At 40.3% G+C, this 14,845-nt stretch overlaps 1 protein-coding gene across 1 annotated transcript; it reads right to left on the bottom strand.

Moving 5' to 3' along the window:
- Positions 1-2,067: 2,067 nt before the first annotated feature.
- Positions 2,068-14,247, bottom strand: LOC106812058 (GDP-fucose protein O-fucosyltransferase 2-like). The gene is made up of 9 exons (XM_014815821.1): positions 14,051-14,247; positions 8,644-8,894; positions 8,172-8,283; positions 6,678-6,821; positions 6,461-6,527; positions 3,940-4,065; positions 3,434-3,614; positions 2,858-2,981; positions 2,068-2,624 (listed from the first exon to the last, which is right to left on the bottom strand). Exons 1-9 carry the CDS (start codon positions 14,200-14,202, stop codon positions 2,471-2,473), a joined length of 1,311 nt encoding a protein of 436 aa, XP_014671307.1. The 5' UTR covers positions 14,203-14,247; the 3' UTR covers positions 2,068-2,470.
- Between the last annotated feature and the right edge of the window lie 598 nt (positions 14,248-14,845).

Here is a 14,845-nt window from a genome sequence, read left to right as displayed (position 1 = left end):
TATATATGCATGTCTCTAGCTGACTCGATCCTCTCGAGGAAACTAAAAAATATGTTGAAATCGAGCAGTCATCTCGCGACAGTGTGAATCTATTGACCCCATGAATCCCGTGACCCAAAATATGATGATTGTGTAGTATAGACGTTTGCCATTCCAAAAACAAGTCGATTGGATAAACAACCGTGCGTCGGCAAATCGCTTGATGTTCGGTGCTCATAAAGAAGAGCAATTTGCGGAGGTAGAGCGTCCCTTTATGGCTCTCTACCGGCCTTAGGATTTTATGGTGCCGTCGCGAAATGGAACGCGTGACGTGTCGCGACACACACTCGGGTCTCCTATCTCTACCACGTAGGTTTGCTTTTCTCCGTCCCTCCTACGTCTTCCACTTTCCAAGATCTGTTCCTTCTCCTACGCTCTATCTCCCAGGATCTCTGTCTCCGAAGCCGTACCCCGCCGAGTGATTCCGGGTATCGATAACGTCTACACACTAAGGTAATCTTATACGCTTGTACGCGACACGCGCGCGCAGAGGCGACATACGAGTCGGCTCTCTAGCTATACGTAGTTATAAATTGTACGTGATACGCGGCGCTGCCTGCAACACATATTGTACGCACAGTAGCTATATAGGTAGTGGTTCTCAAGTAATATACGCACGTACAGTGAATCTTACAATTCTGTGTTCTTGTTATCTGTCGGCGTTATTGTCAACTACCGTCGGAGGAAACCCTCCCTTAGCCGGACCGAGGACTTGGGTAGAGGGAGGCAACGATCACGCCTCGTTACAATTGTTGTTGTTTTCATAGAGCCTCTAGCTCATGCACTCTATTATGTATTTGCACTAAGCAAACATATACCCTTCGTAGCAGGCAAAAACATTAGCACTAGGTTATTTATTTCTTCTAAAAAAAGGATCGAGGCATATATACTATACCAATTAGTGTTTGGTTATTCAACGTTTTTGGTGGAGGTTTAAATATCACACACACACACACGTGCGCGCGCACGCACACGCACACGCACACGCACACGCGTACCCCCCACACACGCACACACACACACACACACACACACGCGCGCGCGCGCGCGCACACGCACACACTACAGACACACGCCCCCGCACATGATGAAGACACACACGCACGTGCAGGCACACACGCACGTGCGCACGCGCACGCATAGACCATCTCCTATAGAAAACGGCAGGTCGCGTAACCTCCTACCTTCTATGCCAACTAATTAGAATAACTACCAGTCGTGTGTACGGGAAACAGGTGAGAAACAGCTCAAACATAAATGCCTGATATAAGAATATACGCACTCTGCTTGGTGAGATTTTGGTCAAAGGGTTAATTAGGTTTAGAATTTAATTGAAAAAATTTGAAGTTAGGTAAGCGAACTACGACAAACCTATTTGTCTCAGCGTTTTGACTTCATCCTAATATGCGATATGTCCAATCCACCTCACGTGCATCCAGTGATGTCTGCTATAGTTGTCGGTATTTGGTACCACCATAGAAATAATATAGTAGTTAGGTGTCTCTATTATATTACTATCAGTACCGCACACGCACGTGCCCGTGAAGCCTCCTCTAATTGCATGTCATTTCTTCCTCTTCTCACATATGCTGAGTAGTTGGTTATTCAGTAGGAAATCTCCGTGCCATTACTGCATTTTGTTGGTACTGCGACGTACCACCGTCAGTAGTCATTCCTGATGCAATATGGCACATAAGATTCGAATGGAACTACAGAGAATCTACATCTATATTTCATGTTACATAACCTCCCACGCTTTCCCATTCCCCTTAGCTGTTGGCCCGTACAGTTGCAAACTCGCAGACAAAAACCTTTTAACTATTTACTCCTGTCGTTAATTCTCGTGCTTACGGCATATCTGTCAAGTATTAACCTATGCTTGTTACCATAACCACATTAATTTTATAATCATGGTTAATAATTCGACAATGCTACAATTAAGTTCGAACTGATTGGTATGAATTACGTCGGTATCTGTCGTGTTTTTACTGAAAAAAACCACGTGAATGCAAATGATAAAATATCAAGTGTTGTAACGTTGAAAACAACTTTATTTTCACCTGAATAATATCAGCAATAATAATGGAATTAGTAATAAGTTTGAAATGCCATTAAAAGGGTACACATTACTCACGTAGCTTCAAGTGAGTAAAACTTTATTATGGCTATCTGGAATGCTTGCAAACTGCACTTATTATATTGTGCAGCACAGGGCTTTGGCAAGTAAGAGATAAAGTAATATAGCAATACCATGCATACTAGCATGGTGTTGCACCATTCTTGATTGCTTTCGCAACTTACATGCAAACAGTGTGTGCTAATTTGCACAGGCACTTATATAGGATCAGATCCTTCACATATCATACATTATAATTCAAAATTCTAACACTATTAATAAATAATAATATTCTAAAACAAATATTGTCTACTGTCAGTATCTGATCTTCCACCGTGCAGGTTGTTCACATGATTCCTGTTTATCGCCACACAGGCGATTAAATGTGACATCAGGATCAAAGCCGAGTATTTCACGCTCTTCCTGAATGCGAAACGAAAACGTCGACACTGACGTTCCCACGAAATACCTGCAATGCAAAAGTCATCAAAGGTCATTTGGTACATGCTTTAGTTTTTGAAAACAACTCTTCTGATCACAAAGGATAGACTCCACAGATGACCCAGTACTGTGGCCATATCACACAACAGTACCATCTAAAAGCACGGTAAACACCACAGCAAAAATGCAAACTCGTGCACCATATGATCATTAGCATCGAAATTAAAATGAAACGCGCTATAGAGTGCTTTAGTAATATACCTCGCATGTGCACAAATCCATTGATCAATGATAGCCACTCCACCATCTCCATATTTCTTGAGAATCTCTTTGGGAGGAACATAGCGAATCGCAATAGGAATATACAACTTGAGCTCTTCGAATTCTGAAATTACGAAAACACAATAGTGGATTACAGGAGGTTGCAAGTTCTCTGTATAATGCGATACTTCTCATAATGAATAGAAATCACAGAATATTCTAAAATCACAAAATTGTTGGCTTCAAGTAACTTTACGTTTTTTTTTAAAGTTGGTTTTCAAGATGACATTACTCATCAAGATGAGTTACTCAGTCATAAACTATTCATATGCTTTTAATACCAAGTGTAATACCGGATTACTGTATTTACCTTTCTCATTTATATTATGCAGCACATATTTTTTTACCTATCATGTAGCATGCTTTGATCGTGAGTAAAATAAAAAAAGCCCATGGCATGTAATCCTACCGATAACCTCGTGTTCCAAGCATTTCACACATTTACGAAAACACATCGCATTCCATAGGCTACACGTTTCTGCAGTACATGGAATGTATAGGATGATTGGTTATTACCCTCATCTGGTGCATCACTTGCTATGAAGACTTTCTTCGCCTTGTACTTTTCTATTAAAGGTAACAGTTGCAGCGCAGTTCGGTTGATACTCGGCACATCGTCGCGATGGCCATAGAGGAAATCCCGCCGCCTGAGGTGGGCCGCAATGTACGGGCCACCAATAGCGTGGCCAGGTTTCACCTGTGAAATAGTTTGTCATCTATATAGGCAACTACGATTGTATAAACATATGAATAATCTGGAAAGATACCTACGAAAACTGCGATGGACAATGCAGTCGATAACAGTGGCTGGCCATCTAGATCGTAAAGCTGCCCATGTCGAAATTAATTGAAATTAAATGTTTATAGAAAAGTACATACAATTAAATGGAGCACAATTTTATGAAGTACAATACTCAGTCATGCATTCACTCGACTTTCACAATATATTGACCAATCTGAAGATCGCCAGGAAATGAATATTGGTTTTGCTACACGAAATATACTTGCAAAGCGAAGCATACTTGATGATCTCTCCAATCAGGATGAAGCGTTGTTATATCACCATCATCTGTTGAGTCGAGTCGGTCTCTCCTAAATGCATCGCCCATATCGATGAGCGGTTTCGCAAACCGAAGGCTTCTTCTAGCCTGTAATTAATTTGTTTGATTTGTTTTAATTAATTTAATTGGTTAATTAATTTAATCTGTATATTATTACTATATAATAATTTATGGGGGCCTATAGACCGAAGGTCCGATAAACCGAATATTGCAAAGGGTTAGGGTTAGAGTTAGGGTTAGGGTTAGGGTTAGGGTTAGGGTTAGGGCATATATATGGTTTATAGTGGCATCATATGATTTATTCGGTGGATGTGCTGCATATTCACGTTCGAATACGGCATCAGTGGATGTCCGGATGCGTAGCCTGGAGGCTAGGCGACCGATTCCGGACGTGTAGCCACTGCGTATTCGAATAAACCTTCGGTCTATCGGGCCTTCGGTCTATCGGACCTTCGGTCTATAGGACTGTAACCTAATTTATCCTTTCAGAAAACCCTTTTGTGAAGTTAATGAGAAAATTTGCCCATACGTCACCCTTGAGCTCCTGTTTTTATACATTTTTTATGGATTATCATCCTCTACAGGCCAAATATAAACATGCCAGTCAAGCTGTTGATATTTGTAGAAATACTTATTATGCATTAGCCTACAGGATGCAGGATTTGCAATATTGAATTACGATATGACATCATATGAGCAACCATTGAGTGTAGAATGCATCACAGGAGATTATATTTCTGAAATTGAAATAACCTTTTAGCAAGCTTAAACGTTCTGTAATAGTGTTATTCTGCTCACTACTGCTTGACAGTTTCAGTATAATGGATTCTGACTGGCAACTGTGGTGCGGTATATTTAGTAAAATTTATTTTAAAAATTAAATTTAAAATTATTATTACGCAAGCATATCCCCTCCAATAATCGGTGTTCTTACTGACGCCCTCAGCCGAGGCAATGCAAGCTCACGTGGTAAATCTGCCTTGCACGACAATAAAGAGACACCACATCTCACGACTTGACATGCATTCAGAGCAGAATAAACAGCAGCAACATATGAGAATGCACTTGAATGAATATGATAACATGGTGTGATAGCAGACGTCAGGGCAGTGCAATGGCAACAGGCAACACAGTGGAAGGCAGAAAGTAGTGCAGTATAGTGTCAGAAAAGAATACTGTGCAAAGTTAGCAGACAAGATAGTCAAAGGTGGAAGACAGTGGCTATGCAACACTGTGACAACACAAGAAAGCCAAAGATGCGAGAAGGCATTGATTAAGATGACAGAATATGTGGCAATCACATGACAAATAGCAGCACCATTATGCCAGAAGAGACTACCGCAGTCAAATGGTAAACGACAGCATCATGGTGGTGCAAGATAGCAAAAGGATAAAAAGCATTTTATGACACATCTTGCGACACAACTTTACATGTCCTACGAAGATAGGTGATTCTCAACAGGTTAACACGAGGCTAAATATTCAATCTACAATCGAGAATGACAGCACGCCATGGAAGAGCACAGCATTTACCAGCCAGTGCCCACCCATGGAAGGAAGCGGACACGGATATGCCTCGCAAAGAAGCAGAGGTGCCAGAACCACGCTAGCTGTCATGTATAAGAAGCACTTCCTCAACATACAGTATCATGCCTCTGTGAACATGGAAACTTGAATGACAAATTATGTACACCAAAGATTGCCAACAATCTATACGCATCAATCAGACAAGTTTTTACACACAAGGAAAAATGTAAGCCAGACTCTCAAGTTTCCGTTATTCGAATTAAAACTCCACATGGATAAGCATCATTATGCACTACATACTGTTAGACATGCCAAGCACGTGGACTGCAAGTTAGGCTGCCAGGGTCTATGTCTCCCTGGGTACTGCCGGAACGTACCCTGGTACTATCTAATATGCCGGACCGTACCTCGCCTACTCCACTAACGAGTCTAGAGAGTCGCCTACGCCTACTCCCTAACCCTAACCCTAACCCTAACCCTAACCCTAACCATATCAGATAGTTACCAGGGTACGTTCCGGTATACCAGACCGTACCCAGGGTACGTTCCGGCAGTACTCAGGGAGACATAGAACCTATCAGCGCAAGTTAATCAGTCAAGAAGACAGGAGAAAAAAAGACAGAAATAGATTTCTTACACATCTCACGTATTATAACTATGCATGGTTTCTTCTACATAAGAGGCACAGTGGCACACCGCCATTGTGAAAAATTTTCTGTATTTACCAGCCATTGTCAAAATAGTGTCAACCCAAAAATAAATAGATCACAACGTAATTCTGGCATATATTTAGATTCAAAGCCATGTGCATTTATTGAGTCATGTGACGCGGGGTACGGCACGCCTTTGAATCCATCGTGCACGTTTATTCCCCCAAAATGGCCATTACCTCCTTTGTCTAATTTTCCCTCAGAAGAAACCCTGCTATATGGAGCTGACAACAAAGGCCACAAACCTGCCAATAGTCTTCATCCCCATATCTGTTGTGTAACAGCGTCTCCGCTCTGTCTATAAGGACTGACCTTCAAAATAAAAACGACTGAATGAAAGACAACCAAATCTGATCACAGCTCTGTAAGTACAACACATGGAGTAGAAACCGACTACGAATATAACCTTATTTCACAAAAATTATCAGTACATAATTTATAAATCCCAACATCTTTTAATACCTTGCCTTGGAATAGTTTGATCGCAGGGCAGGTATAACAATAGCTGCAAAGCCTTGTGCAGATAGACAGTGGAAGTTCTTAGCCGCTACTCTTTCGTATCCCCAGAACCAGCCACGATACTTTCCATCTGCATGTTTGGAGTACCTAAAAATGATAAGTGAAAGAAATGCTAGACGTAATGGCTTTAGGAATTACATCTGCGCAGATTCATGGCTAAATTTAAAAGTGAATAGAAAATGTATTCACGCCTTTGCGAAAAGTGGTTAATAATCGTTATATACCAATATTCAATTATAGATTGTATGAAAAATATATTACTCGCAATCGTGTTGCATGTTTTATTATATATATATATACTAGCTGCGGGTACCCGCTGCGCTGGGTAAGATCGTGCTACTAATTCACAGTACTAATAATGGGACAGAATAGGAACATTGGGTAAAAATCGGCAATAACATTGCAGACAATATTAATATTTAGAAATGAGTGTAATAAGATAATAAGCATGGGAAAAACGAAAAAACTGTTACGTATGACATTTATATGACAGCACAACCGAACTTGGAACCCCTGGGACATAATAGTAATAAGGTGTAAATGACAAAAAGTTATTATAACAGCATGTAGGAATGGGTTGGACTTTTCATTTGAAAGCCTCTTGATAAAGAATGTTTTTCGTCTTATTCTCTGGTGCAAATATGTAGAGATTCCTGGCGTCTCCAACTCTTGAGCTCCCCACGTACAGCTATCCATTGTGAGATCGTAGCATAAATAAAAGGAATATAGTATCAGGAGCATTAGCTGCTCATAGTAAAGATAGAGACACGCAACCATGCACATTTAAATGAAGAAATTTCCCTACTGAATCAGAAACTGCATAGCTTTCGAATGGTACAATGCATTCTGAGATCGTAGCATCTGAACTGAACCTCTGAGCTGAGTGAGTAGTACCTCTGAACTGGTGAAACTGGTGCTGGTTGTGGTGTGTTTTAGTATTGGTTTCGGTTTCACAATACCAGCAGCCGGATGAGGTGAGGGAATCGAATTTTCTGTGTGTGGCAGCACTGTACAGTGAGTGCTGACATTGTGTGAAGATTCACGAATTGACGGGTTTTTCACAGATTTTTCGGTGAGTTTGACGGTTTGACAGGTTTTTTTCATCTAGGAACACTCCCCGGGTGTAAGAGATGGCTCTGTGAAAATTGCATCCAGATCGCTTGGGCGGTTTGGCCGCCTATAGGGAAGATACATACATACATACATACATACTATACATACGAACTCAAATATATATTAGATATACATGATACTGTAACGTGATAAAATGCAACAGTACTCATCTAGCAATTACTTGGCCACTGCTCCAATCTCTTGAATTTATGACTAGATTTTTTTCACCACGACATTCACTATGACATTTTTTCACTACTACATTCATTCTATGCAGTGCAATGGACAAGGAGATATGAGTTGGAACAGTAGAAATTAACTAACCTGGGTGCTTCTATACATTCCGTTTCCTCAATTTTCTCTTCAAAGTGTCCAGTAAACCGATCACCCTCGAAATGTTGCAGATACAGCACATCATCTATCACTGGTCCATTTTCTGCCAAAAAAAAATTAAATTACCCTTCATATTAAGTGGATCATGACTTACTGAATCTATATCTCAAAACAGGGTAATTTGCAATTTGGACCTGATCACATAGATCTGCCAATAAAGTTGTAATTAATTTTTTTCATTTTACAACAGGAATATTATAAACTACCAAGTAAAGGATAAATTAAATATCAATTATTTGAGATTACACGCAGAATATGCACACTTGGGGTCGATGAATACTTAAATAGTGCTTATATTTCGATCCTTTGCACTCCTTGATACAAACACAACTGAATATGATCATTAATAAATGAGAAATTAAACAATGTACTGCATATATGAATGGCCTGGCTGACCACTCACCAGTAAGGAAATCCTCAAATTCTATGACAGGAACATACAAATTTAGACTTTGTATGTCGAAAAATGTTTTCCACAAATACTTGTCTCTTTTTAATCCTTCTGTTTTCCAATGATAGAGTGGGCCCCAAGGTGGCAACACTAGAGTCCAATCTTCCTTGTCATTCATCATCTTGACTAAAGAGGCGACGCGCATATATACATCTCTTCGCAAGTTGAAGCCCTCTCCAGGATTAATGCTATATAGAAGGTACCTAAAATGATACGAATGGGAAACAAGTTTTAAAAAAAATCACATTCACTGATGACACCAACATGGTATATTTATTAGGGCATGCTCATATTGAGTGAACGTGCCACAGGGACCTGAAGCAAAATAAAAAATAAAAATGTGTTATAGAAAAAGAGACTTCTCTTTCTATATAACAAATTTTTATTTTTTATTTTGCCTCAGGTCCCTGTGGAACGTGCGGCCAACAACTATTATGAAATGGCCAGGGGACCTCGTTGTCAGAAACAAAATTAGTATCAACGTCATATAGATTGTACACAGAAACATGAGCGAGTTTCTCATACGCAGTGTACACGGGTCAGGTCTACGAGGAAAAATTCGTGTAAAAAGTAATGGTAAGACTAATTTTGTTTCTGACATCGGCTCCAGGAAAAGTGCAATGCTGAAGCCGGCAATCTCACAGGCACTTGGAGCGTTTCAATAAAATATAATGCTAAATAAATATATTTATGTGTCACTGTGGCTCATAGGGCCTATGTCCACCAGGGTACAGCCGGATCGTACCCTGGGTACGGTCCGGTATACCGAAACGTACCCTGGTAACTATCTAGCTGATATGGTTAGGGTTAGGGTTAGGATTAGAGTTAGGGTTAGTGTTAGGGTCAGGGTTAGGGTTAGAGAGTAGGATACTCCCTAGACTCGTTAGTGGAGTAGGCGAGGTATGGTCCGGCATATTAGATAGTAGTATTTAGTACGCCGGACAGGGTACGTTCGGCGGCAGTACCCCTGGATAGACATAGACCCCTCAGCGTCAGTGTGCAGCGCAGCCAGCGATTTGTTGCAGATGAGGCATTTTGGACGTCGGCATTTACAGGATATTGTCGCAATAATAGGTGAAGCAGATAGTATTAGAAACAATTAAGACTTTGTAGTAAATAGATTTTCGTATATATTTATCATTATATTTTATTAAAAAGCTCCAAGTGCCTGTGGCTGTGTGGACAGTCTAGACCACAGGCACTTGAAGCGTTCTCAATAAAATATATAATGCTAAATAAATATCAAAATGCTATTTACGGCCCAAATTCTGAAATGTTCTATACTCTCTTGCACCGTATTATTCCGACGCTTCCTGTAAATTCCGTCCAAATTCCATATGTAAAAAAACATAACGCTGCGCCGGCCGCCATTGCTCCCGAGCGGCGTGCACATGTGCGCACACTACACTTTATATATGATATTATAACTATGTGGGATAATTCAGTGCTGGTCAAAATCAGTGGTGCCTGAAGATTTTGTGTAATTAATCAATTTATTTGAAACTAACAACTCAATCTAATTGCTGTTAGTACAATTTTTCTGCGTAATGTATGGAGCAGATATAAAGAAGATACAAACAAAATTGGCGTGATTCACACAAGTTTTAAGAATCATCATTCTTTCTCCAAGTAAGATGTCCCGAATTTGACAACGACTGTATTGTGAACATCATGAACGGGATTAAAAACCAAGTTGAGTATTTAAAAAGACATAGAACACTCTACTTGGGATTATCTGTCCACTGCGTTTATGGAGAATATTGATTTATTTCCTAAATCCAATTTGTAAATCACGTGGATGGTGCCTCAAGCAAAATAAATCGATGTTGCAATGCAGGTAGGTGGTGTTCGTATCACGTGGGTGTCCATTATGACTGAAAAACAAGCTAACTTATTAATATTGTAAAATAGTTTCCATACCTTGTGATGGATACACTGTATTATATCATTGTGGATCATCAATCAGTAACGCCGAGTGACATTGAATGGGACGAAACTGTGGCCGCGCTACTTCGAAACCGAAACCTCGTAAAAAGTTTATTTAATGTTGTGCGTCGCAGCGTTTGCGGGTTACGAGGGGAACGGGGCGACCTGTCACATATAATAGACTAGTGGGGGAAGCCCGCTTGTGGAAAAAATAGAAGATGTAGTGCCGTCTGTCCGGGTGGAAATTTCCCGATCGCCTTCTGATGAAATACTAGGTCACGGTTCAAGCAGGCGTGCAATAAGCATGTTTATTTGCGTCTCGCGGTCCACGTTGTTTGGTGCCAAGTTACAGAACGAAGACGGTAAGTAGCAGTGTCAGGCTGCAGTAGTAACTTGAAGGTCTTGATTTAAGCAAATAAACGATCGTTTAACACCCAAAGAGGTTGCAGCATAGGAAATAGGATATGACTATCGTATAATCTGTTTGCAAAGTATTCACGACCACTGTCGATGTTTGGGAATAAATCAGCTGAGATCGACCTTTTTCTACTGATGTCTGTTCAAAACCACTGGTTGGCGTGAGGGGCAAGTAGTCCCATTTTAGGCGGAACGACATGCCACGAGGGAGATCAAATAGGGCAGAACTTACTCATACGAATGTTTCGTTATCTCTTGAATTAGTGCAGTAAGATAGTTTGGCCGTGGGGGCGGTGCGTCCTTGTTGGTACTCTGAATGTAAATTTTTTTCGCTCCGAAAATTGTAATATTTTAAATAAATGGTGTTGTTCATCCAGACGGACACACATATTTCCGTGTCGTTAATTACGAACCAGAACAAATCACTGCTATGTAATTTAAATTGCATAATGACAAAATACATCTACGGAAGATCTTATAATCAATTAGTACCACTGTACATCAAACCTTCAATTCAAAAATCACCTTGTACGCGATCTAACTATCTACGTATTAAGTATCCCGTCTTGTTCGTAACAATAGGACAACATTGCATTCCTGAAACGTAACGTGTCTTCGGTGCAATACATGGTGTGGGTTGTAGTGTGTGTGTTTGAGATAGCATAATGTATTATAATATTGCATACATGTGTGGAGGTGGGTGGGTGTTTGGTGTGTCGTGTGTGTTGTGGTGGATGTGTGTGTGTGTGTGCTGTGTGGTGTGTGTGTGGCTGGTAGTGTGGGTGTGATGTGTTGTGTGTGTGTGTGTATGAGTTACAAAAATTAAGCATACATGTGGGTGGCGTGTGCATAGCATGTGCTAACCCATTACTTAGCAATGTGATGCTTCTGTGCTACATTGTAACATGTCATCAAGGTTGTAAATTAGTGGTGTGTGTGTGTGTTGTGTGTGTGTGATGTGTGTGTGTGTGTGTGTGTGTGTGTGCCTCTATTGAAATAAATGAACGTATCCCATGCCATCAGATTGTTTGGTCTGTAATTCATCGTAATCGTCAACGTCTTCCTTTCCAGGTCTATCAACAGACCACTAAAGGAGTTTCTTTTTGGCTATGATGGAGTATAAATGTATTGCAATAAGACGCTATTTTGACTATTATATTGACACAATTTGTGCGCGAGGAGTGCACCAAATGAAAGGATTTTTTTTACGTCGATTCGAAAATTTGTGTCCAAGTTACGTACAACGACAAAATTACAATAAATTACACATTATCAAGCTGAAAAGGTCATGCATCCTCAAAGCATGCCTTTTTTATAACACTAGTATTATCTTGGAGATGATTAAACACGTTGGTATGCTTCCAAGTGATGTCTTGAGATGTGAAAAACACAATTTTCTGATTGCATGGAGTCGCGGTCCGTAAACGGTGTCCATGTTTTGAACCTATCAACATTAAAAATATTCGGCAAAAGTTGCTGAAGCTGCCAAATGAGTAACAACTTTAATACAAACTAATTGAAAAACAGATCAAAGCCATCTTGTATTGCATATAAGCTATTGATTGTCTCAAATATATAGCGCCTTTAATGACAATCCATGTTATGAGACACAACATAAATGGTAAGAACATTATTCGACACCATTTTCCCTGCAAACTCCCTTGTCAACGCACTATTGTCTCGACTACAAATGACCTAAAAGGTTAATGTTTATGCTTTAAATAAAACATGTCAAAGATATGTGAAATATGACCAAATTTGAAAAATACATGTTCAAATCGTCACGCGCTCTGACCAATACTGAATTATCCTGACATATATATAAGCAGGTTAGGAAAAGCGGGATCCCTAAAGTTCCGATCGACGCTCGCTGGATTCGATGCCTTCGCACGCACGAATACACATCCAAGCAAGCTGTCCATCTTTTTCATGTTCAAGAACAAGTGTTCACTTGTTATAAAAAACATACTGTCTCTGTTCGTACCAAGCTGTGTCACTGCGAAAATCACACAAAGACTGGACGAAATTCTCAGGCGTCTATAACGTGCCCGTAAATGTAAAGTCGGCATTGTCAGAATCAGGAAAACTCCCACGTCGAGGCGCTCTTCATGACGCTTATTCCTCGCGCGCCGCACGCTGCAGACGTTTTGCAACGCTTACAATGGCGAGGTGCTCGTTACGGGAGTGGAAGCAGTGCGCCGCATATACCCATAGACTGTACTCGCCCCACCTCTCGGCTTAGCTTAGTTACTCGAATGTAATCGAGGTGGGAGCAAGTACCAATCTATATAGCGCCTGTACTGCAGCCACGTTACAATTTTACGTTGGGCAAAGGTTAGCGAATTGCGAGTAATTTCGTCAGTCCCTTTGTGTGGATTGTCGCGTAGACACAGCTCGTTACGAGAGCAGTAGACAGTATGTTTTATAATAACAGAGTGAACACTGTTCTTGAAATGGAAACAAAGATGGAAGATGTTGGATGTGGATTCGTGCTGTGAAGGCGTGAAATCAAGCGAGCGGCAAACGAATTTAGGGATCCCGCTTTCCTACCTGCTATATATATAAGTGTAAGTGTGCACAGTGCACCCGCGAGAGCAATGGCCGCCGGCAGCGTAGGCCTATGTTTCACATAGGATTTGGACGGAATTTACAAGAAACTGTCAGCAATAATAGGTGTAAGAGAGTATAGAAACATTCAGAATTTGGTAGTAAATAGATTTCGTATTTATTTAGCTTTATATTTTATTGAAACGCTTCAAGTGCCTGTGGCTGTGATCTAGAGGCCAGGTCGGTTCAAGGATAGAGAACATGGGTCCCAATAAAACCAATGCCCAATGGCAATGTCATTTACATCAATATAAATATATTATTATATCAATATAATAGGTTAGGGCTATGATTAGGGTTAGATTAGGGTTAGGATTAGAATTAGGGTTAGGGTTAGGGTTAGGCACATTGGTTTTATTGGGACCCATGTTCTCTATCCTTGGGCCGGTAATGGATCTTGGTCAGATACCTCTTTCTCGGTTTTGCTGTTCCTACATTCAACGACTGTGCTCGAACTGGTTCAAACGCGAAAAGATCTTGATCATCATTAGCAGTAGACGTTAGGGATGACAGACAAATGAAATATATTATGCACAATATCCAAACAACCAAGTTTGACATCACAAACGTGTGTGGATCTCAGATGTTGACAAACACACTACAAATACAGTAGTTGGTAATCTTTAATATTCCCAAGATTGTAAGGATTACAACTTAATACCCAGAGTTCTTTGCGCGTATAGTGCGCGGGTTTTGCTAGACACGCACATGCCTCTCATAGATGGTTGGTCTAGACAGATAGAGGACCCGTGTATAGTTTCACAGGTCTAGTGATTGCGCGCGTGCGTTCGTGAGCGTGCGCGCACATCATAATCAGTATTCAAAGTCTAAAGAATTATATCGAAGACGGAGAGACAAAAAGTTGATCAAATCGACAGATACTGCGGATCTCAACAGAAAAAGGTCCAATTTTGCAATTAACCAAAAAGGAAGGAAGAGAATTCCAATGTGGAATGATGGAAACGTCTGAAACAAAGAAAGAAGATAAATGAAGAAAATTGAAATGAGAAGCTAAATGGATATTTGAAAATGAAATTGTGTACATGTTTGTTCGTCTATATGTTAATTCGTGCGAGTGTGCGTACATACGCGCGTCTCTGTAAATATAAATGCAATCGTTTGATTGTGTGCGCGTACCACAAATTAAGCTATGTATGATAACGTTATATACAATGTTATTATAATATAGATATCCTCTATATAT

This window comes from Priapulus caudatus, unplaced genomic scaffold (genome assembly GCF_000485595.1).
Source record: "Priapulus caudatus unplaced genomic scaffold, Priapulus_caudatus-5.0.1 Scaffold604, whole genome shotgun sequence".
In the NCBI taxonomy this organism is placed as follows: Eukaryota; Metazoa; Priapulida; class Priapulimorpha; order Priapulimorphida; family Priapulidae; genus Priapulus; species Priapulus caudatus.
Note: the sequence above shows the minus strand (reverse complement) of the source record. Positions and strands in the feature narration are given on the sequence as shown.